The sequence below is a fragment of the Oncorhynchus keta genome, chromosome 29 (genome assembly GCF_023373465.1).
Source record: "Oncorhynchus keta strain PuntledgeMale-10-30-2019 chromosome 29, Oket_V2, whole genome shotgun sequence".
NCBI lineage: Eukaryota > Metazoa > Chordata > Actinopteri > Salmoniformes > Salmonidae > Oncorhynchus > Oncorhynchus keta.
The window spans coordinates 23,553,840-23,579,568 of NC_068449.1; the positions used below are offsets into that span (position 1 = coordinate 23,553,840).

The 25,729-nt window shown below is 41.4% G+C and overlaps 1 protein-coding gene across 10 annotated transcripts in view; it reads left to right on the plus strand.

Moving 5' to 3' along the window:
• The window catches only part of LOC118362527 (60 kDa lysophospholipase-like), a 63,553-nt gene extending 48,369 nt beyond the window's left edge, over nucleotides 1–15,184 (plus strand). For 4 of the 10 annotated variants that reach the window (XM_052486245.1, XM_052486244.1, XM_052486246.1 and 1 more), the window contains 4 exons: nucleotides 1,581–1,744; nucleotides 10,221–10,307; nucleotides 10,704–10,803; nucleotides 11,101–11,686. In XM_052486245.1, coding sequence (XP_052342205.1) covers nucleotides 1,581–1,744; nucleotides 10,221–10,307; nucleotides 10,704–10,803; nucleotides 11,101–11,505 — 756 coding nt within the window. In that variant the 3' untranslated portion in view covers nucleotides 11,506–11,686. The other 6 variants (XR_004821222.2, XR_004821221.2, XM_035742924.2 and 3 more) reach the window with 6 other exon arrangements.
• Nucleotides 15,185–25,729: the final 10,545 nt, after the last annotated feature.

Consider the following 25,729-nt stretch of genomic DNA (forward strand, 5'->3'; position numbering starts at 1 on the left):
CTGGGCAACACGGACTTTCAACTCCCTCCAAAGATTTTCTATGGGGTTGAGATTTGGAGACTGGCTAGGCCACTCCAGGACCTTGAAATGCTTCTTACGAAGCCACTCCTTCGTTGCCCGGGCGGTGTGTTTGGGATCATTGTCATGCTGAAAGACCCAGCCACGTTTCATCTTCAATGCCTTTGCTGATGGAAGGAGGTTTTCACTCAAAATCTCACGATACGTGGCCCCATTCATTCTTTCCTTTACACGGATCACTCATCCTGGTCCCTTCCCTTTGCAGAAAAACAGCCCCAAAGCATGATGTTTCCACCCCCATGCTTCACAGTAGGTATGGTGTTCTTTGGATGCAACTCAGCATTCTTTGTCCTCCAAACACGACAAGTTGAGTTTTTACCCAGAAGTTATATTTTGGTTTCATCTGACCACATGGCATTCTCCCAATCTTCTTCTGGGTCATCCAAATGCTCTCTAGCAAACTTCAGACGGGCCCGGACATGTACTGGCTTAAGTAGGGGGACACGTCTGGCACTGCAGGATTTGAGTCCCTGACGGTGTAGTGTGTTACTGATGGTAGACTTTGTTACTTTGGTCCCAGCTCTCTGCAGGTCATTCACTAGGTCCCCCCGTGTGGTTCTGGGATTTTTGCTCACCGTTCTTGTGATCATTTTGACCCCACGGGGTGAGATCTTGCGTGGAGCTCCAGATCGAGGGAGATTATCAGTGGTTTTGTATGTCTTCCATTTCCTAATAATTTCTCCCACAGTTGATTTCTTCAAACCAAGCTGCTTACCTATTGGAGATTCAGTCTTCCCAGCCTGGTGCAGGTCTACAATTTTGTTTCTGGTGTCCTTTGACAGCTCTATGGTCTTGGCCATAGTGGAGTTTGGAGTGTGACTGTTTGAGGTTGTGCACAGGTGTCTTTTATACTGATAACAAGTTCAAACAGGTGCCATTAATACAGGTAACGAGCGGAGGACAGAGGAGCCTCTTAAAGAAGAAGTTACAGGTCTGTGAGAGCCAGAAATCTTGCTTGTTTTGTAGGTGACCAAATACTTATTTTCCACCATCATTTGCAAATGAATAAATAAAAAATCCTACAATGTGATTTTCTGGATTTTTTTTCTCATTTTGTCTGTCATAGTTGAAGTATACCTGTGATGAAAATTACAGGCCTCTCATCTTTTTAAGTGGGAGAACTTGCACAATTGGTGGCTGACTAAATAGTTTTTGCCCCACTGTATCACAAACCAACCCAGGTGCCTTATTGCTATTATAAACTGGTTATCAACTTAATTAGAGCAGTAAAATGACATGTTTTGTCATACACGTTGTATAAGGTCTGATATACCACGGCTGTCAGCCAATCAGCATTCAGGGCTCAAGCCACCCAGTATCAATTCGAGATGAGTCTGAACGGTGACAGTAAGGTGTGCAACAGGTCAATGTGTAGCACTACATGGGTTTGATACCTCAACACATGGTTTTAAAATACACAGTATGATCATGGCACCGTAATATTGATTTATTATTGAACCTTTATTTAACTATACAGTATGAGATGTGTTTCTTGTCATCAGGGCAGTAACTTAAGTCTGGGGGACTATGATGGACGTACCCCTCTGCACATCGCTTCCTGTGAGGGCCACCTCAATGTGGTGCAGTATCTACTGAGCCAGGGCGCCACTGTCTACGCCAAAGATCGCTATGGGGACACACCCCTGCGCAATGCTGTGCGCTTCAGGTAGGGTTGAGCTAACATGTGGGCCAAGATGAGAGCTTTACATTTTTTTTTGGGGGGGGGGGCTGAGGTGCATTGAGGGATGGGTGTTGGTGGAAATGACGTATGATATGTCCTTAAAAGCTTTGCCTCTACAGTTGATGTTCACCCATCCCTTATGATTCAAGCCCCCCAGCAGCCCATTCTAACTGACAGCTTTTATTTGCCCAGGGAGGAGGGTGTGCATCACACAGTAATGATATTGTTACCCTTTCTATGAGCTTATAATATAAACTACAACGCGAAAGGTACAGTTTACTTCACTTTTAATCATGTCAGCACATGTAACAGCAGTTTACAGCACTTTTTGTTTCTTCTTCCTCCTCTCCCCAATTCACTTAAACTATATTTCTTTATTTCCCATGGGTTTCACCAGACTTCCCCCTAGTGGCTGGAATACAACCGTATTAAGCCCCTTACAACACCTCCCCTGCAAAAATGAAATGTTTTCCCAAACATTTCACTGGCCTCAAAACAGAGGATGTAAGTACTGGTCATGAAAACAACTGAGAACTGGGCTAACAGCCATATAACTATCTAGACATGTCCAGTCTACCTTTATGGGCAAAGACACAACCTCCACTAAACATTATCACACTGTGATTAGTAAAGGTAAACGAGAAAATATATACACATCTGAGCATCTCTAGTTGGTATCCTGATAAGAGCTTGGCAGCCCTAAAGTGTTATAGGTTAGAATGTCTCTGGGCCTCCTCTGCCGGGCTGAACGGCGGGGCAAGGTCATGGGTGACCCCAATGAATCCGTGTCCACTTCATCATGAGATGATTGAGTCTCTGAGCCCTCAGCTGTTTCCATATTTACCCCCGTCCTCTCCGGGCTGTCTCTGAAGACTGTCTCGCACTCCTTCACAGTGAAGTTTCTTTCAGTCTGACCCCGTTCCTCACTATTATCTGATACTAGCTGTGTGCTACTCTGTCTGCTCTCTTCACCCCTACGTGGCCTGTTGATGAAAACTGGATAAGAATCCTCATCTGAGCTCTCAGACTCAGCGCTCTCCCCATTTTGCTGCTTTTTCTGGGGTGGTTCCCTTTTCCACAGACATCTACTGAGTGTTTCAACAGGTTCCTCAAAGGGTAAACAATTACATGACATGAGCACATTGTGATGCAGAACCCGGGCCCTGCCTGTACCCCTCTTGGGTTTGACCTCATAGACAGGGCTGTCATCACCTTTCCTGGTACCACCACATGTATTTGGTCTTCCCAGTGTAATCTTAGCTTTCCCGGCCCCCCACGTTCTGACATGTTACTCACAAGTACACGATCCCCTGAGACCAGAACCGAACTCATTTTCTTCCGATTGTAGTAGGCTTTTCCCTTTGCTGTTGACCATCTGTTACTGCCACTTCTTAGCATAATCCTGGTATGATTTCTCCTGTTCCTTTATCTGTAACCCAAAGACAACGTCAACAGGTAGCAATGGAGCCCTTCCAAAGAGCAGGGAATACAATGAGAAACCAGTAGCATCCCTGGTGGTACAATTATATCACCCCAGTTGGCCTTTTTCTCTTCATCTAGTGTGCGCAACAGTATACAGTTAAATCTCTCCACCGGATTCCCCTGTGGATGATATAGAGAGGTTCTGGAATGGACTATTCTCGTGCAGTTCTGCAAGGCTCTGAATAACTGATTTTCAAACTCTTCCCTGATCATGATGGATTTTTGACACAATGTCAAACCTTGGGGAAAAAATCAGCAAAGTCTTTTTGCTGCAGTTTTCCCTGACTTATCTCTGGTGGGGTAGGCTTGTGCACATTTTGTAAAGTTATCTAAAATAACTCAAATGTACTCGTAGCACCCTCTGCTCTTCTTCAAATGCACATAGTCAATTGAAATCATCTGGGAAGGAACTGTAGCTCGTACATGTTGCAGTGGAGGCCAAGTATTACACTGAGTTTCTTCTGTTTGATACACTTACACACTTTGGTGATAAAGTGTTCAATGTCATGTTGCATGCGCGGCCAATAAGTGTTCTCGTGCTAAGTTCAACACTTTCTGTTCCTAGTTGGGCCATTTCAGTGTGTAAGTACTTGTAAATCAGTGTTCTATACTGACTTGGTACCACATCTTGTGTCCTTTTTGCTGTTTTCCTTTGTAATGATCCATCTGGTGAGACATGGAGCCTGTTCCACTCTTGCAGTAACTGTTTGACTTAGTTGCACTCTTGTTGACATTCTGTTGGTTAAGGCTTAGTTCTTTGACTTTTCAGTTCCAAGATTCTCCATACAGCCGCATCCTTTAACTGAGCCTGCATGAGATCGTGTGGAAACAGTCGGTCTGTAACTGTTCCCCCCCACCATGACAGCTCATCTTGCACTAATGGCTTTAGTGTGACCATGGATATCCAAGTTACACAGTCATTCTGTTGTGTCTGAACATTATTGAGTGTTGCTTTTACCATCTCAAGTGAGTGTTTCTCTGTGCATTCTTGTGTGTAATGTTCAGCATGCAAAGGAGAGCGTGACAGGAAGTCTGTGTCAGTGTTTACCTTTCCAGGAAGATACTTCAGTGTGAGATTACAGTCAGACAGCTCCGCCACCTAGCGATTACCGGTGGCATTCAGTCTTTCTGTAGTTAGTACATATGTCAAGGGGTTATTATCACTGTACACTGTCACAGGGAGCATAAAATAGGTCATCTCGGAACCGCTCAGTCACTGCCCATTTAAGGGCAAAGAATTCCAGTTTGCCAGAGTGAAGGTGATAGTTTCTCTCTGCTCAAGTCAGGGTGCGGGAACCATATACAATGGCTCCCAGTTTTCCACTTTGTCATTGGTATAACACACCTCCCAATCCCTCTTCGGAGGCATCAGCATGCAGGATAAAAGGCTCCTTGAAATCTGGGTAAGCAAGCACAGGTGGATTAGTCAACATACTCACCAAATGTTCTAATGCTCTCTGGTGAGTATACTCCCATATAACTTTCTGGTGGGGCAGAGCCTGTCCCGACTGCATAGCTACCTTGTTCCTTCTCTTCCCGGATGCTGGGGTCTCCGACTTCACTGCTAGTAAGTCATAGAGACATTTAGCATGTTGTGTGAAGTTCTGTACATAACCCCTATAGTACCCTAGAAACCCCAGTAGTTTCCTAAGCTCTCTCACATTTGTTGGTGGCCTGTTTATCAGTTATTGCACTGCTACTATTTCTTTAACATCCATTCTGTAATCCTCAGCAGAAATTATTTTTCCTAAATAACAGACCTCATTCTTGACTAGGTTACACTTATCAGCCCTGAGTTTAATATCCCATTTATTTTGCTGCCTGAGTACCCGACATGGGGCAAAAAACAACAAGTGGATTAATGCCAGCAAAGCCACTACACAACATTATATTATTTGCACTATAATGGTGACAACCGGTGCCCAACAACTGTTAGGGCCTACATAAAGCTATCCCAACAGCAGAGTCCTAACAGCAGTCCCAACACCTTACCACTACTACACCTGGCTATCAGTGGAGCCTTTTCTGGCAGCCAAACAGATCATTCAGCCTCATTTACTGACTTTAAAAAAACATTGCTGATATGGCGACTTGCTTAAACAAATGTGATTTCTGCTGACAATTGAGATGTACAAACTATGGCATAAGGGGACGACGAGGATAAGAGGCAATCTGTAATTTCGATTAAGACATTTATGAGCGAGCTAGGACGGACAAGGTCAATAACTATTTGTTCAGCACTTTTGAAATGTACAGGGACAGAATTCAGAACATGGGCCGTTCTTACAGTGTTGTCCCTGTGCACCAGGTCAGAACCGTGGGGCATGTAAGCAGACAATGAAAGCTCTTACAATATTCAATGATTACATTTCTCACACAGGTTATAGGCTACATGTGCACCACCAAGTCAGAACAGTAGACAAAATGATGAGGTGAAAATAGACCATGTTAGTAGTACATGGGCTACTAAGATTGTTTATTCCCAACTTCCCAGTTGTCTTGAACTCACTGAAGTAAAGTTTTCGCAGTTCTGACTTAAGTTGTTTTGAGTGCGGCACAAATTATGCTTCATTGACAGCCTGGCCAATGTTGAATGTTCATAATTTTAAACTTGGAAAAGAGCCCCTTAATCCCAGATTTGGGACAGCAAAGCCACTCCACTGAATAGCAGGCTAGTGATTGCTTTGCAATGCTTGCCATTAGCCACTGATTCCTTCCAAACCACTCCTGGTTGAATTTGCGATTTCCAACTTGTTGTATGTATGGCCAATGAGCTTTATCTATTATTTCTACTCATAAGGATTAAAAAGGATTTGCCAGTAGATTGTCGACTTGATTCATAATGATGACTGCTAGCTAAGATTTTGAAAGTAGGATGTTGACATGATCAGTCCAATCAAAGCTACTGTACATTTAATGTGGTTTGATTTCAATTTATCTGTGGCCAATGACCTTGAGCCTTCTTGGATGGGCACTTCTATTGTAACTCTATGGTAGCACCCAAGGGGCTAGAATTTTCTAGGTCTACCCTTAGACTTGTCAGTGATTCAGTGTCCCCATGAGTGACATAATTCTGAGCCAATCATGGCGCAACTCTCCGTATTTTCTACTGGCTTTCCCCACCACCACAAAGCACTGAGCTAGGCTGAAACACCAGCATTTTGGAGCGGCTTTACTCAAGAAAACAAAAGTGACTGTTTGTATGCGGCTTAATTAATAAATAAACAATTATATAAATGAGGTCGACCGATTTAATCGGAATGGCCGATTAATTGGGACCGATTTCAAGTTTTCATAACAATCGGTAATCTGAATATTTGGACACGATTATGGCTGATTATATTGCACTCCACGAGGAGACTGCGTGGCAGGCTGACTACCTGTTATGCAAGTGCAGCAAGGAGCCAAGGTAAGGTGCTAGCTAGCATTAAACTTATCTTATAAAAAACTATCAATCTTAACATAATCACTAGTTAACTACACATGGTTGATGATATTACTACTTTATCTAGCTTGTCCTGAGTTGCGTATAATCGATGCTGTGCCTGTTAATTTATTATTGAATCACAGCCTACTTCGCCAAACGGGTGATTTAACAAGCACATTCGTGAAAAAAAGCACTGTCGTTACACCAATGTGTACCTAAGCATAAACATCAATGCCTTTCTTAAAATCAATACACAAGTATATATTTTTAAACCTGCGTATTTCGTTAATATTGCCTGCTAACATGAATTTCTTTTAACTAGGGAAATTGTGTCACTTTTCTTGAGTTATGTGCAAGCAGAGCCCGGGTATATGCAGCAGTTTTGGCCGCCTGGCTCGTTGTGAACTGTGTGAAGACCATTTCTTCCTAACAAAGACCGTAATTAATTTACCAGAATTGTACATAATTATGACATAACATTGGTTGTGCAATGTAACAGCAACATTTAGACTTATGGATGCCACCCGTTGAATAAAATACGGAACGGTTCCGTATTTCACTGAAAGAATAAACGTTTTGTTTTCAAAATGATAGTTTCCATATTTTTTATTTTTTAACCTATATTTAACTATGCAAGTCAGTTAAGAACAAATTCTTATTTTCAATGACGGCCTAGGAACAGTGGGTTAACTGCCTATTCAGGGGCAGAACGACAGATTTGTACTTTGTCGGCTCGGGGGTTTAAACTTGCAACCTTCCGGTTACTAGTCCAACACTCTAACCACTAGGCTACCCTGCCTCCCCAATTGACCATATTAATGACCTAAGGCTCGTATTTCTGTGTGTTATTATATTATAATTAAGTCTATGATAGAGCAGTCTGACTGAGCGGTGGTAGGCAGCAGCAGGCTCGTAAGCATTAATTCAAACAGCACTTTCCTGCATTTGCTAGCAGCTCTTCACTGTGCTTCAAGCATTGCGCTGTTAATGACTTCAAGCCTATCAACTCCCAAGATTAGGCTGGCAATACTAAAGTACGTATTAGAACATCCAATAGTCAAAGGTATATGAAATACAAATGGTATAGAGAAAAATAGTCCTATAATAACTACAACCTAAAACTTCTTACCTGGGAATATTGAAGACCCATGTTAAAAGGAACCACCAGCTTTCATACAGTGCCTTGCGAAAGTATTCGGTCCCCTTGAACTTTGCGACCTTTTGCCACATTTCAGGCTTCAAAAATAAAGATATAAAACTGTATTTTTTTGTGAAGAATCAACAACAAGTGGGACACAATCATGAAGTGGAACGACATTTATTGGATATTTCAAACTTTTTTAACAAATCAAAAACTGAAAAATTGGGCGTGCAAAATTATTCAGCCCCTTTACTTTCAGTGCAGCAAACTCTCTCCAGAAGTTCAGTGAGGATCTCTGAATGATCCAATGTTGACCTAAATGACTAATGATGATAAATACAATCCACCTGTGTGTAATCAAGTCTCCGTATAAATGCACCTGCACTGTGATAGTCTCAGAGGTCCGTTAAAAGCGCAGAGAGCATCATGAAGAACAAGGAACACACCAGGCAGGTCCGAGATACTGTTGTGAAGAAGTTTAAAGCCGGATTTGGATACAAAAAGATTTCCCAAGCTTTAAACATCCCAAGGAGCACTGTGCAAGCGATAATATTGAAATGGAAGGAGTATCAGACCACTGCAAATCTACCAAGAACTGGCCGTCCCTCTAAACTTTCAGCTCATACAAGGAGAAGACTGATCAGAGATGCAGCCAAGAGGCCCATGATCACTCTGGATGAACTGCAGAGATCTACAGCTGAGGTGGGAGACTCTGTCCATAGGACAACAATCAGTCGTATATTGCACAAATCTGGCCTTTATGGAAGAGTGGCAAGAAGAAAGCCATTTCTTAAAGATATCCATAAAAAGTGTTGTTTAAAGTTTGCCACATGGCACCTGGGAGACACACCAAACATGTGGAAGAAGGTGCTCTGGTCAGATGAAACCAAAATTGAACTTTTTGGCAACAATGCAAAACGTTATGTTTGGCGTGAAAGCAACACAGCTCATCATCTTGAACACACCATCCCCACTGTCAAACATGGTGGTGGCAGCATCATGGTTTGGGCCTGCTTTTCTTCAGCAGGGACAGGGAAGATGGTTAAAATTGATGGGAAGATGGATGGAGCCAAATACAGGACCATTCTGGAAGAAAACCTGATGGAGTCTGCAAAAGACCTGAGACTGGAACGGGAAATTTGTCTTCCAACAAGACAATGATCCAAAACATAAAGCAAAATCTACAATGGAATGGTTCAAAAATAAACATATCCAGGTGTTAGAATGGCCAAGTCAAAGTCCAGACCTGAATCCAATCGAGAATCTGTGGAAAGAACTGAAAACTGCTGTTCACAAATGCTCTCCATCCAACCTCACTGAGCTCGAGCTGTTTTGCAAGGAGGAATGGGAAAAAAGTCTCTCGATGTGCAAAACTGATAGAGACATACCCCAGGCGACTTACAGCTGTAATCACAGCAAAAGGTGGCGCTACAAAGTATTAACTTCAGGGGGCTGAATAATTTTGCACGCCCAATTTTTCAGTTTTTGATTTGTTAAAAAAGTTTGAAATATCCAATAAATGTCGCTCCACTTCATGATTGTGTCCCACTTGTTGTTGATTCTTCACAAAAAAATATAGTTTTATATCTTTATGTTTGAAGCCTGAAATGTGGCAAAAGGTCGCAAAGTTCAAGGGGGCCGAATACTTTCGCAAGGCACTGTATGTAGTGAGCAAGGAACTTAAACATAAGCTTTTTTTATATGGCACATATTGCATTTTTACTTCCTTCTCTGTTTTTGCATTATTTAAACCAAATTGAACATGTTTCATTATTTATTTGAGACTAAGTTAATTTTATTGATGTATTATATTAAGTTAAAATAAGTTCATTCAGTGTTGTAATTGTCATTATTACAAATATATATATAAAACTTGGCCTTATTAATCAGTATCGGCTTTTTTTGGTCCTCCGATAATCAGTATTGGCGTTGAAAAATCATAATAGGTCGACACCTCTAATATATATCTTTTTTTAAATTGTATTACATTGTTTGCAAATGTATGTGACACATATAGTGCCAAAATAACATGCAAAACAGGTAAGCCCCCTCCAACAAAATTCTAAAATAAAAATAAGATGCGCTGTTAAAACTCCATGTGTGGGTGGTTAACTGGAACTTGTCCCTGCTTGTTTAGCACCCAGTCACAGTGCCATAACCGGTCACTGTCAGCAGATACTTTGAAAACTAGAAATATGACTAATGCACGTTGCAGTCCTAATAAATCAGACCTCAAACAATGGATCAGTACTGTTCCACCTTATGGTTTCAGTTGACTCCGACTCACACTGGGTGATGTTGATTTTCTTTCTACCTTTCATCTTTTCCTTGATTCTTGTACACTGTGTATAGCATCTATATTTGAAAAGGGTCGGTCATATCTATGCATGTGTGTCTGTCTGTCCATTCAGACACAAAGAGGTGGTGAAGCTGCTGAGAAAGACTGGAGCTCATTTCTCCAGGGATGAGTTGGAGGATGCCGGCTCAGAGCTGTGCAGGTGAGAAACACACAGCACTTTCTCACACATGCATTGCCCAAAGACTGATCCTACATAGTTTGTGCAGGTATGACCAGTTGTTGCCATAAACACTTGGAATGCTCCCTGACCACATAGCTTCATACCTCTGCAGCATCCAAACATCACCACCACCACAGAACCCTGAATTGCTCCGTTTAACTGATATCTCTCTTTTATTAAAGTTAATATTTTGTCTGTTACTGGAGAAAGGCCTTTGTCTTTGGAAGCAAACAAGCACACTCAGTCCTATTCAGAATCAAGTAGTGTGTTTATTCTAAGATTATACTATGATATCTGATTGCTTGTTTAGTCCCTTTATCATGAAACCTCTTGAATATCAACCCTCCCATTGAATTATCTGGTACTGTGTCGCAGTCTGGCAGCCAGTGCTGACATCAAGGGCCTGGAGATGTGGCACCTGGCTGGGGGAGACCTAGACACGCCAGGCTACGACGGGCAGACGCCGATGGAGGTGGTGAGTGTTTGGGACTGGGAGCTTCTCTCCAACTTACAAACATGGATCGTAAAGGCAACACAGACTAGTTATGTAACATGGATAATATAGGGAACACAGACTAGTTATGTAACATGGATAATATAGGGAACACAGACTAGTTATGTAACATGAAAAGTAAAGGATTGTATACTAACTGACTATCGCCCCATAGCACTCACTTTTGTCATCATGAAGTGCTTTGAGAGGTTAGTTAAGGATCATATCACCTCTACCTTACACCATAGACCCACTTCAATTTGCTTACCGCCCCAATAGATCCACAGACGATGCAATCGCCATTACTCTGCCCTGTCCCATCTGGACAAGAGGAATACCTATGTAAGAATGCTGTTCATTGACTATAGGTCAGCATTCAACACCATAGTACCCTCCAAGTGCATCATAAAGCTTGGTGCCCTGGGTCTGAACCCCGCCCTGTGCAACTGGGTTCTGGACTTCCTGACGGGCAGCATCCAGGTGGTGGAGGTAGGAAACAACACCAACATTTCGCTGATCCACAATACAGGGGCCCCACAAGGGTGCTTGCTCAGCCCCCTCCCGTACTCCCTGTTTACCCATGACTGGGTGGCCACGCACACCTCCAACTCAATCATCAAGTTTGCAGACGACACAACAGTAGTTGGCCTGACTACCACAATGTTGACAAAACAAAGGAGCTGATCATGGACTTCAGGAAACATCAGAGTGGAGCAGGTGGAAATCTTCAAGTTCCTTGGCGTACACGTCACTGACGATCTGAAATGGTCCACCCACAGGCAGTGTGGTGAAGAAGGCACAACAGCGCCTCTTCAAACTCAGGAGGCTAAAGAAATTTGGCTTGGCACCTAAAACCCTCAAACTTTTACAGATGCACAATTGAGAGCATCCTGTTGGACTGTATATCACCACCTGGTACGGCAACTGCACGATCATCAAGGACAACAACCACCCGAGCCAGTGCCTGTTCATCCAGAAGTTGAGGTCAGTAAAGGTGCATCAAAGCTGGGCCCGAGAGACTGAAAAACAGCTTCAATCTCAAGGTCATCAGACTGTTAAATAGCCATCACTAGGCAGCTTCCACCCTGTTTACATAACCCTGCACCTTAGAGGCTGCTGCCCTCTATACATAGACTTGAAATCACTAGCAACTTTAATAATGGAAAACTAGTCACTAATGATGTTTACATATTTTTGCTTTACTCATCTCATATGTATATACTGTATTCTATTAGACTGTATTTTAGTCTATGCAACTCTGACATTCCATTCTTTTACTTTTAGATGTGTGTATTGTTATGAATTGTTAGATATTACTGCGCTGTTGGAGCTAAAAACACAAGCATTTCGCTACAACTGCATGTGACCAATAAAATGTGATTTGACGAAGGTAACCCAGACTAGTTTTGTAAGATGGATCATTAGGTTTTCTCTTTTAGGCTAAGGCTGTGGGGAATGAAGTTGTGATTGACTTCATACACCAGGTCAGCCAGTCCCACGCCCAGGTAAGAGATGGACTATGATCTAGCGTTACTGTTCTCCTCTGTGCTCCTCCAACAGCATTCATCTCTGCTTCAATTAAGAGAGCTTAGCTCTCCGACCTGAGCTCACTGAAATCAAATGAAGTGAATAATATTTTACTGTACCGGTCTTTGTCAGTTTATATTGTCTGACGAACCTAAACCAGTTCAGCACACTGTATTATCCACTTTTTTTCTATCTTCAACTTGTCACTATTTCCTGTTTATTAAAAACCTCCTAGTCACCACTGTTTTTCCTCATCAGTCAGATGAAAGTAATGAGGTAATCCATCTTCGGTCGAGAATGAGTCTCATCTCATCCCTGTATATTAATAGATTTGACCAAGTTTAGCAATATATTTACGACAACTAAAACATTACTACGATCCATGATTGTTAATGAATGGTGTGGCATGAAGCATCCAAGAGGTAGCCTATACATTGGATTTGACATATAGGCTAGTAAAACCATGTAGGCTACAGAATAGGGACGTCGTTTCAACTTTGCCATGTGCTCCAATTACATGTTTTGTTTTGCTTTACTTCCAGCCTCTGTTTAAAGATGATGCTGAGGTAAGTCTAGAATGGCCACAGCTAGCTCTATGGATTCTCCTATGCTTGGTGGTCGTACCTGTGTCTCCTCTCATCGTATGGTGATGTGTTGCATCTGAGTATGACCTACATGAGTACCACTCGTTGTAGCCTGGCCTGAACAGGTGTTTTCAAAATGGCTGCCTGGTTGAGTTCAATTAGACAGTGACACAAACCTTTGCAGTTGTAGTCTGCCTGGCTTTGGTGATTTGTTCCTGTGATGGCCTCTAAGCTGTGTTGTCTGGTATGATGACCGCCTGGTGAGATGTTTACTCTGAGATGCATTGTTGATTGGTAGCAGAGATTGCAAAGAAAGCCTTCATTTGATGTCATCACTGCTGCTCTTTGTATTGAACAGCACTGCTTGAACTTTACCTCTTAACTGTTCTCCTCCTGTGTGTTTCAGAATGGAGAATACATTGAGTTCTCAGCCTGTCCAAAAGAATCCTGAAGACTAAGATAGATCCTCAACTCTTTTACCTCTCCATCCATCCCCATCACTCTCCATATCTCTTTCCATTTCACTCTCTTACACTGGACATTTGCACAAGCTTGCAGATTTTATTTAGATTCATCCAAACCATTTTACAATTGATATGTTTGCGATAATCTCATTTACTGTTGCTTAACTGTAGTTGTAAAAGCACTAGTAGCACAACATTGGATGTCAAGTAATATGGATGCACTGTGCCTAGAACGGGCAGCACTATATCTGTTTGCTTTGTATGTACCACAGTATATGATGCATGTGGAGCAATTCACTCGGTTTGCATTAAGAGTATTATCAGTGATCATTGGAAGCACAGGGTAGAATGCTGTACTTTATGCTAGGCACTTGATGGGTAGAATGCTGTACTTTATGCTAGGCACTTGATGGGTAGAATGCTGTACTTTATGCTAGGCACTTGATGGGTAGAATGCGGTGCCTTTAGATGTACTTTATGAAATGCTTAGTGTAGAGTGCAATTTATTCTAAACTGAAATCCTTGTGAAATCCTTCTAAACTGAAATCATAGTCTGATGACAAAAAAATAGAACCGTTTGCCCATAATGACCATCGTTATGTTTGGAGGAAAAAGGGCGATGCTTGCAAGCCGAAGAACACCATCCCAACCGCGAAGCACGTGGGTGGCAGCATCAGGTTGTGGGCGTGCTTTGCTGTAGGAGGGACTGGTGCGCTTCACAAAATAAATGGCATCATGAGGATGGAAAATTATGTGGATATATTGAAGCAACATCTCAAGACATCAGTCAGGAAGTTAAAGCTTGGTCGCAAATGAGTCTTCCAAATGGACAATGACCCCAAGCATACTTCCAAAGTTGTGGCAAAATGGATTAAGGACAACAAAGTCAAGGTATTGGAGTGGCTATCCTAACTGACCTAAAACAGGGAATTTTTACATGATTAAATGTCAGGAATTGTAAAAAACCGAGTTTAAATGTATTTGGCTAAGGTGTATGTAAACTTCCGACTTCAACTGTGTATATATATATATATCCTTCTACATATACATATATATATATATATATATATATATATATATATATATATATATATATATATATATATATATATATATACATACATACATACATACATACATACATACATACATACATACATACATACATACATACATATATATACATATATATATATATGTTCACTCTCCTCCGTGTTTGTGTTGCAAATTTTCTTCTACACAAGCGCTAAGATTCGTCCAATTGACATAAAATATTGCCATCAAGAGTGTGATAGAGCATACTGAAACAATAGAAACATTTCTATCGTCACATGATATACAGTGCCTTGCGAAAGTATTCGGCCCCTTTGAACTTTGGGACCTTTTGTGGGACTAATTTGGGGCTCTGGGGCTTGAACTGACAATTTATTTATGGCTTGGTGATAACCTACAGCCTGCATTCCATAGACAAGATGTGGCGTGTGACTCAAGATGGAGATAGCCTGGAGGAGTAGAACAAAACCCCTTATTGTTTCTAATCATCCTTGCATCTGGGAAACTAAACTGTGTTGGGGGTAAAACAAGATGAACCCAAGGTGGCTTACGATGCCCCGATCTGCATGGGAGGGGTGGAATCAGCCATGACTAAGCATTTTTAGGCCTACTATATAAGACCTCTGTTTTTTCATTATTGTGAAGGCTCTCAGTCCAACACTCGGCTGTGGGGTCGACAGCGTCATTATTGCAATAATTAATCAATATTAAATAAAGATGATTGTTTTGAAGAAATGACTCTCTCTCTCCATGACAACAGTAATGTTGAATTTGACTGCATTCATGACTCGTGCTCGCTGGTGTGGCGGTAATACTGTCACCGCAACAGCTCTAGATGTGGCTATAACTCCCCATACCAACACACCTTATACAGCTGCATTTGTCCTCTGGTTGGTTGTAGAGGTAATACATATCAAGTCTTCTCCTCTGTAGATACTGGAGTCATGAGAGGCTGTGGGTTAATGACTCCGATTATAACGTCCCAGTTCCCACTTCCTGTGAAGTCTTATTTCTCTGCTCACAGCCACACGCTGTTCATGGATGTGTGAACTCAGCCTCTGAGACTAAAAGGCCGGTCTTTGGAAGTGGCTCATTGTTTTGCTAAACAATGCTCATCTATTTATTGCTGAGGAGAGAGGGGTGGGGGGGAGAAAATAAGCCCCAATTGACCTTCACCATGCATTGAAAGTGTTCCTGTATGGCTCGCCCCACAATTCCCATCACTGTTAAATATAGGCCCTCAGACCTTTTGTTGTTGTCGCTTCTGCGTGGGTTTTCCCCAGGGTTTCTTCTCCTTTGTTGTCGGGTTGGAGGGACGGTCTCATGCTTACCTTGGATTACAAACCATCCAGCCTCCTCTGAATCCGCTCAACACCTAATTTCTTATGGGATAGGGAGATATAGGATGGGGGGAAACTTTTTGGAGGAATTGAACTTCAGTTATTCTGTATGTGTGGTCTAACTCATATCAGATCTCTACTGTATATATTTAAGTATCAGGTAAGTCCCCCCTTGCCCAACAGACACACTATCCCACCTGCCAGTCCTCCATGGGAACTGAGTTCTCCCCTCTCAGTTACCTGTGTGGTCTTCTCCGGGTGTAGAGGGGTTGGGATGAGTTCCTTCTCCCATTATGCACATGTTGATTGCTAAATTGGGCACTAATTCTAAGATGGTAAAGAGCTCTTATTGTCCTTGCCTCATGGAATCAATTTCGCCAGCTGCAGGAGAAAGGGCTCCATTGTCCTCTTGGGCCTGTGCTGCCCACCTGGAGTCTCTGGACTGGATGTGGTCGTGGATGGATGGCTTTCATAGATTTCCTTTGGTGGACGAGGGCCAGGTGATGTGTGGTGGAAAGATTGCTGTACTGGGTTGTTGGTGCTCCTGGCATCAGAGCTAGAGTTTTTCTGTACTTGTCATGCGAGAGTAGAGGTTGTTTATCTGAGGGCTTTCCCCTGTCATGACTGTCCTGTGAGGATCAGAATGGGTCAGATTATGTTGGTGGTGGATGACAGTAGCCAGGCCCTCTCTCACCCACAGAGGGGGGGCTGCTGGGTGGATGACAGTTCACAACCTGTTGTAAATTACAGGAGAAGAGGACCCCCTTTCCCATCCAGTATTAACCAAAGGAATTACTTTGTTAACTTCTTAAGGTATAGGGGGCAGCATTTTCACATTTGGATAAATAGCATGCCCAATTTCATCTTCCTGCTGCTCATGCCAGGAATATAAGATATGCATATTAATAGTAGATTTGGATAGAAAACACTCTGAAGTTTCTAAAACTGTTTGAATCATGTATGTGAGTATAACATAACTTATGTAGCAGGCAAAACCCCGAGGACTAACTGTTCAGAATTGTGTTTTTTTGAGGTCTCTGTTCAGTGAGGTCTCATTGGCAAACGATATTTCTTAGGAACTTGTTTTCAGTTCCTACCGCTTCCACTGGATGTCACCAGTCTTTGGAATTTGGTTGAGGTTATTCCTTTGTGCAATGAAGAAGTCCGGCCATCTAGGAAATGGGTAACACTATTGAGAGTTGCGTTAGACTTGAAAAGTAGCGTTAGTTTCCTCTCGTCATCTATTGAAAACAGATTTGATCTATTATTAACGTTTAAAAATACCTAAGGTTGTATTACAAAAGTAGTTTGAAATATTTTGGCAAAGTTTATAGGCAACTTTTGAAATATTTTGTAGTGACATTGCGCATTTTGGAAGCTGTTTTTTTCTGGATCAAACGGGCCAAATAAATTGACATTTTGGATATATATGGACGGAATTAATCGAACAAAAGGACCAATTGTGATGTTTATGGGACATATTGGAGTGCCAACAAAAGAAGCTCGTCAAAGGTAAGGCATGTTTTATATTTTATTTCTGCGTTTTGTGTAGCGCCTGCAAGGGCTGAAATATGCTAACCCCTTTGTTTACTGTTGTGCTATCATCAGATATTAAAGTCTGACATGTTGGCTGGATTCACAACGAGTGTAGCTTTAATTAAGTATCCTTCATATGTGATTTAATGAAATTTAGATTTTTATATCATTTATTTTTTATTTGCCGCGCTGCATTTTCCCTGGCTTTTGCCCAAGTGGGATGCAAGTTCATATTTATATAACAAAATCTGAGTTTACATTGGCGCGTTACGTTCAGTAGTTCTAAACATGTGGTGATATTGCAGAGATCCACAGCAATTTACAGAAATACTCATAATAAACATGGATAAAGATACGGCTATTAAACATGGAACTTTAGATAAACTTCTCCTTAATGCAACCGCTGTGTCAGATTTCAATTTTTTTATGGAGAAAGCAAACCATGCAATAATCTGAGTACAGCCTTTAGACAACAAAGCAGCCAAAAAGATACCTGCCATATTGGGTAGTCAACATTACTCAGAAATAGCATTTTAAATATTCACTTACCTTTGATGATGTTCATCAGAATGCACTCCCAGGAATCCCAGTTCCATCATAAATGTTTGATAATGTCCATCAGTTGTGTCCAAATATCTTCTTATGTTAAGGCGTTTGGTAAACAAATCCAAAAGCGCGTTCAGGTCGCGTCAGATGAAAAGTTCAAAAAGTTCCGTTACAGCCCGTAGAAACATGCCAAACTAAGTATGGAATCAATCTTTAGGATATTTTCTACATAAAACTTCATTAATGTTCCAACCGGACAATTCCTTTCTCTGTACAAATTATGTGGAACGTAGCCACGATTTCTAGGGTAACTTGGTTGACTACTAAATTGGAAACATATTTAAATACCATAACCCACAGAATTGACTATAGTAACAGTTAAGTAGACTGGGCTTTGGTCTATCAGCACATCTAATATTGTACTATGTGGATGGGAAATTTCTGTGGAATGGAGGAATGATCTGGAATGCTCAAACAAGTTGATCAGGACAGTCTAGGGTACCATTTCACGTGAGCGCGCCAGACCGAGGCTGTGGCACTCTGCCAGACCACTCACTCAAAGAGCCCTTATGAGCCCCTCCTTTAGAGTAGAATCCTCAAAACAGGTTCTAAATAATGTTGACATCTAGTGGAAGCCTTGGGAAGTGAAACACAACGAATATCACCCATCTTCAATGGGGGCTAAGTTGAAAAACTACAAACCTCAGATTTCCCACTTCCTGGTTGGATTTTTTCTCAGGGTTTTGCCTGCCATATGAGTTGTGTTATACTCACAGACATCATTCAAACGGTTTTAGAAACTTCAGAGTGTTTTCTATTCCAAATGTACTAATTCTATGCATATTCTAGCTTTTACGGCTGAGTAGCAGGCAGCTTAATTTGGGCACGGTTTTCATCCAAGCTACCCAATACTGCCCCCTACCCCAAATAAGTTAAGAGGCAGCATTAGTGGAGACACAAAGGTTCTGCAGAATTGGTTCTCACCCCCAATCAAAGGCATTCACCTGGTTAATATCATTAAAAACGAACAACTTCAAATGGTAAATGTGACTTGTCTTATGTAGCAAAATTTGAAATGGTGTTTAACTTTGGATAAAAGTAGAGACTCAGAGCTTCAAAATGATATCATACACTGCATTCTTGTGGAACAATTGGAAAGTTATTCTGCTTTGAAAGTAAGACACTTGTAAACTCACTTTTGAGAAAATGGCATTTTAAGTTTTTGTGAGGACAGACACTGGGAGACGAGAAGCAGGTACAGGGAGTGAATATTTAATAAATAACAGACATGAAACAAAACATGGACAGTGTCTGGACAGGGGAAACCCAACGACATTAATGCTGGCAAAGGGATCAAATTGAAGCAAAGACAGGAGGCAATCAATAAAGTGATGGAGTCCAGGTGAGTCCAATGAAGCGCAGACGCACATAACGACGGTGACAGGTGTGCGTAATGATGGGCAGCCTGGCACCCTCGAGCGCCAGAGAGGGGGAGCGGGGGTAGACGTGACAGTTGGTATGTAGTGAAGAGCTCTTCTTTGTCTACACCCATTCAGCATCGTTCACACCCTCTTAAGCTTTATCCCCACCCATCTAATTTTGCTTAGAGCGTTGAGAGCGCACACTTGACACTCTGGCCAATGATTTGTTAACCTATGGAAAACAAAGTGTCACAATAGTGCTATGCAGAAACCCAGCCTAAAACCCCAAACAGCAAGCAATGCTGGTGTAGAAGCATGGTGGCTAGGAAAAACTCCCTAGAAAGGCCAGAACCTAGAGAGGAACCAGGCTATGAGGGGCCAGGTGGAGATTATAACATAACATGGCCAAGATGTTCAAATGTTCATAGATGACCAGCAGGGTCAAATAATAGTAATCACAGTGGTTGTCGAGGGTGCAACAGGTCAGCACCTCAGGAGTAAATGTCAGTTGGCTTTTCATAGCCGATCATTCAGAGTATCTCTACCGCTCCTGCTGTCTCTAGAGTGTTGAAAACAGCAGGTCTGAGACAAGATGGCACGTCCGGTGAACAGGTCAGGTTTCCATAGTCGCAGGCAGAACAGTTGAAACTGGAGCAGCAGCACGGCCAGGTGGACTGGGGACAGCAAGGAGTCATCAAGCCAGGTAGTCCTGAGGCATGGTCCTAGGGATCAGGTCCTCCGAGAGAGCGAGAGTAATAAAGGAAAGAGAGAGCAATACCGAGAGAATTAGAGAGAGCATACTTTAATTCACACAGGACACCAGATAAGACAGGAGAAATACTCCAGATATAACAGACTGATCCTAGCCCCCCGACATAAACTACTGCATCATAAATACTGGAGGCTGAGACAGGAGGGATCGAGAGACACTGTGGCCCCGTCCAATGATACCCCAGACAGGGTCAAACAGGCAGGATGTAACCCCACCCACTTTGCCAAAGCACAGCCCCCACATAACCAGAGGGATATCTTCAACCACCAATTTACCGTCCTGAGACAAGGCCGAGTATAGCCCACAAAGATCTCTCCCACAGCACAACCTGTGTGCGAGCAAGGAGGCCTACAAACCTGACTCAGTTACACCAGCTCTGTCAGGAGGAATGGGCCAAAATTCACCCAATTTATTGTGGGAAGCTTGTGGAAGGCTACCCTAACCATTTAACCCAAGTTAAATAATTTAAAGGCAACGCTACCAAATACTAATTGAGTGTATGTAAACTACTGACCCACAGAGAATGTGATGAAAGAAATCAAATCTGTAATAAATCATTCGCTCTACTATTATTCTGACATTTCACATTCTTAAAATAAAGTGGTGATCCTAACTGACCTAAAACAGGGAATTTGTACTCTGATTATTTGTCAGGAATTGTGTAAAACTGAGTTTAAATGTATTTGGCTAAGGTGTATGCAAACTTCTGACTTCAACTGTACATGTATGTGCACAAATATATAAAGTATGTGTGCATATTCTGCATATATTTACACTGTCAACAGAAATGCAAGAGGGAAAATAAAATGTATTTCTTTCTCAAAACATTGTATTTTCATCCAGATTTTGGGATGAACAGTGACAAAACAAATACAGTAGAAGATAAACAAATTGGCTTGTCCTGCTCCATGTCCTTGTCCTCTTCTCCATCTTATTCTCACTCCTCTTCCACCAACTCTCTCTCCAAAATTGGCCTCCATTGTTGTCGAAACCAAGAAAGCCAACCTGAAGCCTATTTATGGTGCTCAAGCTCGGATTTCTAAGTGAAGAAATTAGTCTTTTCACACGTCAGCACTGGGTGTAGGTAATCGGTGAAAAAAAAAAAAAAAAAATATCACTTTTTTGTGAAAATGGTTAAAAATTATTTTCGGGGTCCTTTCCAGAATGTCGCAAATTCGGCATGTCCGGGGTCACCGTTTTTAAGTCCGAAAAATGGTATGGCAGTGTTTTCCAAACGAAACACAAGACCTGTTAGTTTTGAATGATGTGTCTAATATAGAGACTCTGTTTAGTGTTTTGCAAAAAGTGTGTTTTACAATTGCAAACTGAGTGTAAAGCAGATAACGTGCTTGCAGTTTTGCAGACTTGGTCTGAAGATCAGGTACATGAGTTAATGGTTTCACTTGTGTGTAAGCGTTTGTAAAAAACTGTATTGTCCTGTTTAATTGCAGTGTGTAATTTTGCACAATCTACTGGCAAATAACGGAATGTCCATTCCAAGGACGATGACATTTAAGTAGAGGGAAGAATTAAATAGAAACAGAAAGTTTAGAAACGACTGTAGTCGTAAAAACACCAAACATTATGATAGCATTGAAAATATATTAACAGTAATCTAATTATTGAAAATATCAATACATGCTGTGGTAGGAGGAAAAATATACTGCAGAAATATAAATAAGAAGTTAAAAAGAAGGTTTTGGGCAAGGCAGAATGACACAATTGGGAGGCAGAAGTGGCTATTTGTGAACTGCATACAAAATGAAATGTCACCATTCTGGTTTCTAATGTATCTGTTGTAGCCAGAGACCTTGATTTTTGTGCCAGACTTATGTCTCCACTGTCAGGATTACAGATGAGAACCATGGAAACTAATAAAAAGCAAAATGACAAATTATAAAATTAGAGCCTTTAACCCTTGTGTGGTGTACGGTCTGTGGGACCCATTTTCAATGTTTACTTAAAGAACAATAATACAATTAATTATTTTTACAACCTGACTCATTGGCCTTGGCTCATTTTCTGTGAAGAACATGTAAAATAACAGATTTTCAATTGAGTACACACTGTGCACCCCCCCACACATTTATATTACATATGTGGTGTTCAGGTCCACTGGACGGACCTGAGGGTAGTAAAAGTGTGTGTGTAGGTAAATATTAAACAAAAAGGTTTGCTGTGTGCTTTCACTCGGTCTTCCTCCTCCCTGGGCTTGCTGTTTCAACATAGCACCAAGAACCTGTCTGCCTGTCTCCCGCTTTTCTCGCACTCTTTACCCTTTGTAGTACAGTATGTGAAACTACACAATGTCTTGCAGGAACCTGCACAATGTTACTATCTGCTTCGTTAACCGAGACACCAGACCAGCTCGGCGGCAGAGAGACAAGTTAGCTGCAATCAGGTCAGTGTGGGACAAGTGGGCCTTCCCCTGTTTGACAACCCTGGGCCCAACGTTACTGCTGATGAGCAGCTTATGCCATTTAGGGGCTTCTGCCCCTTCAGGCAGTACATACCGTCTAAACCCGCAAAATATGGAATCAAGATCTGGGCTGCCTGTGATGCTGCTTCATCATTTGTGTGGAACTTGCAAGTATATACGCGGAAGCCAGATGGAGGAGCCCCTGAGAAGAACCAAGGGATGCGGGTTGTCCTGGACGTGACACAGGGACTCCGTTGCCACATCACATGCAATGAAACATTTTAGTTTGCGCAAGCTGGGACAAGAGCTCCTTAAGGAGGAGGCTGATGATGGTAGGAACAGTACGAGAAAACAAGCCAGAGCTCCCACCTCAGCTGCTGAATACAAGGAATAGGCCTTTGTGTTCAAGGCCGACACGTCCCAAGTGTCCTACGTGCCAAGGAAAGGAAAAATGCAAAAAAAGAACCCTACGTTGGCCACTTGTGATATTCCTCAACATATTGGACATCTCGGCGTACAACGTGTTTGTCATCTGGAATGGCGTTGAACCCAGATTGGAACAGAGGGAAGCTCCAGAGGAGGAGACAGCTCTCTCTCTAGGAGCTGGGCCAGGCATTGGTAAGACCTCACATTTTATCCCAAAAAACGAATAGCACTTTCATTGATAAATGTGATCTTGCAGAGGTAAATGGCTAATATTAACCACGAATGCTGTCTATATTGCTTGTAATTGATATAAGTTAACATCTAGGTATTAAGTATTATGTATTTTTACGTAAATTATTATGTCTGTATTGTTTTAAAAACCCAATAATGTTGTGAGTCCATCAGACCCCCGTGTACATTGGGTGAATAACAAAAACATGAAAACCACACAAGGGTTAATTACTCTCTAAATGATCACTTGTTTTTACCAACAAGGATAGGCCTACCATTTTTCTTTATTGGTTGAAAACGGCACTCCTTTGAAATTATCCTTGGAGGCTATTGACGTATAGCCATTAATGTACGTCCTCTACTCGTATCTCTACACTATAGCAACTTCTATCTTCTGGTGAGTCCATCATTGCATTGCATGTGGATTATTTTAACTTGGAAAAACATTTTGGGCAATATTATCATTGTGAATCATTATTTGCTTAGGTTTATAATCAAATCAAGCAGATTAGTAACATTACAGATTTGATATAGCTAATTTTATCTGTAAATCACGTTTTGGCACTTCACAACGCCATCATTGGTAGCGATCTGTCACTTTAAGAACATCCCTTAGTTTGATATGCATTCTTCCCCTGCCATCAGATGTCTAGTCATCATGGCAGAATGTAAAAAGTCATGTCTGGCTCCAGCTTCACACCCTAAAGCGCGACTCTTGGTCATCCATACCGGAGGAACTATCGGGATGGTGTACCATGATGAAGGTAAAGAGTTTTTGACCGGGACTTTTAGAATGTATTTGTTGTTCCCCAAACAAAGTACATTTATTTGTTTATTTGAATGATGCTGTGTAACGCATGTTGATGCAACACATTGATGGAGGAAACTTTCTAGCTACAGTCGCAGTTTACCAGGGGTGAGAGATCCTGAAACAGAACCTTGAGGAACACCTAAGGCTACTGTTTCCTGTATAATTAATTTCCTGGAAAGGGACATGTGGAAAGAATGAATATTCCTTCGTGGGCTAAGGAAACGTTAACTGTCAAGCATTTTGGATCAGATCTCTGCTGAATAATATCTTTAGGCTAACCAGCCCTTCTCATTTCATTCAGCATCCACTACTGTGGATGGTACTTGGAGTAAACACCAGACCATAAATAACATGGCAATAGTTTCTAGGTCTAATGTTTTCACACTGTTCCAAAGATTCTGTTTGGAAGTCCCAAGATCTGTCTATATGCAATCTTTCCATCTTCACAGGTCATAATTTTAGTCAGCCAGTTTGTTCTTGCTCTCAGGTTTCACTCCTTGCACTCAGGTTTCACTCCTCTCAGCTGCCCTGCCTCATCTCTCCCATTGAAACGCATTAGCAGTCATGTGCCAGTGTACCACTTAGCCTGCAGCCTTCTCCTACTCAGGCTACTTGGGGACTAATTTCTGGAAATATGCACTCAGTGGTAACTGACTTCACCATTGAAGACCCAGGTTCTGTTGTTGCTTTATTGGGTCATTCTCATGAAACCATTCAAATACCATGGCAGTAACGATTTTAAATAGAAAACATGTCATTTAGTAATATAACAAAATATCATAATAAAGATAAGTGTCCTCTGCCTTGCACAAAGAGTAATTTCAACATAGGAATGAATTATTTTGGTATTTTATTGCATTTTCTGCTGAAGAACTCATTACCGTCCAGCTCTGTCTGAATGTATGTTATGTTGTAATTTAAACAGAGTAAAATGAAAATATTAACTGAATATTCATGTATAATAATAATGAAAAAAATAGTGGGAAAATGAAGTGTCCATGACTGATGTACTCACCCTCCGCAACATTGTTTAAGGACTGTTTACTCACACACACACAGTATTTTAAACAAAATGTGATTTTGAAGGAAGCAACACATCTGCCAGTACCTTCAAGATGGCTACCGGGGAAGCAGATATCTTTATATTTCTCCAGTTAAATGTTAAACATTCTCTTGTCAGACTGCGTACACGACAGTATTAATTATCATTACCGATACAGGTAGGTTTCCACATTTAGAAAAATGTTAGATTTAACATTTTCTATGAAAATATACTATATTAATGTCTAATTATGTACATTTGCTCAGTCATCATGTCTTCTCTATTGTTAGCAAAACATGCTAAGGTTTCTCAACCTCCGCAACACCATTCTCACTTACCGCTGCAATTTAAGGCCAGTTGCAGTAGAGAGAACTTCTGTTTCGGTAATGAGAATTGAATCACAGACTATATTTTTTAAATATCTATATAATTAACTATTAATTAAAATATTATTTACTACCTGTTGATATTTTTCTTTGTCTTGTTTAATTGCAAACAGTCAGCAAGGGAAAAAAATAAAGCTTTAGCAAAGGCTAGGCTGACTAAATTCAGAGAAAAAGTTCACCCCAACACAGAACTGCTGGAAGAGTATATAAGGAAGGAGAGAGAGAGTTTAGGGGTTGGAGAGGTTACAGCAAGAGTAGTTAGCATATATATAGTCTATAGAAAGCTTATTCCCTCATACAGTGTCTATAGGATGTCACACGTCCACCACACACACACACACAATCAGTAA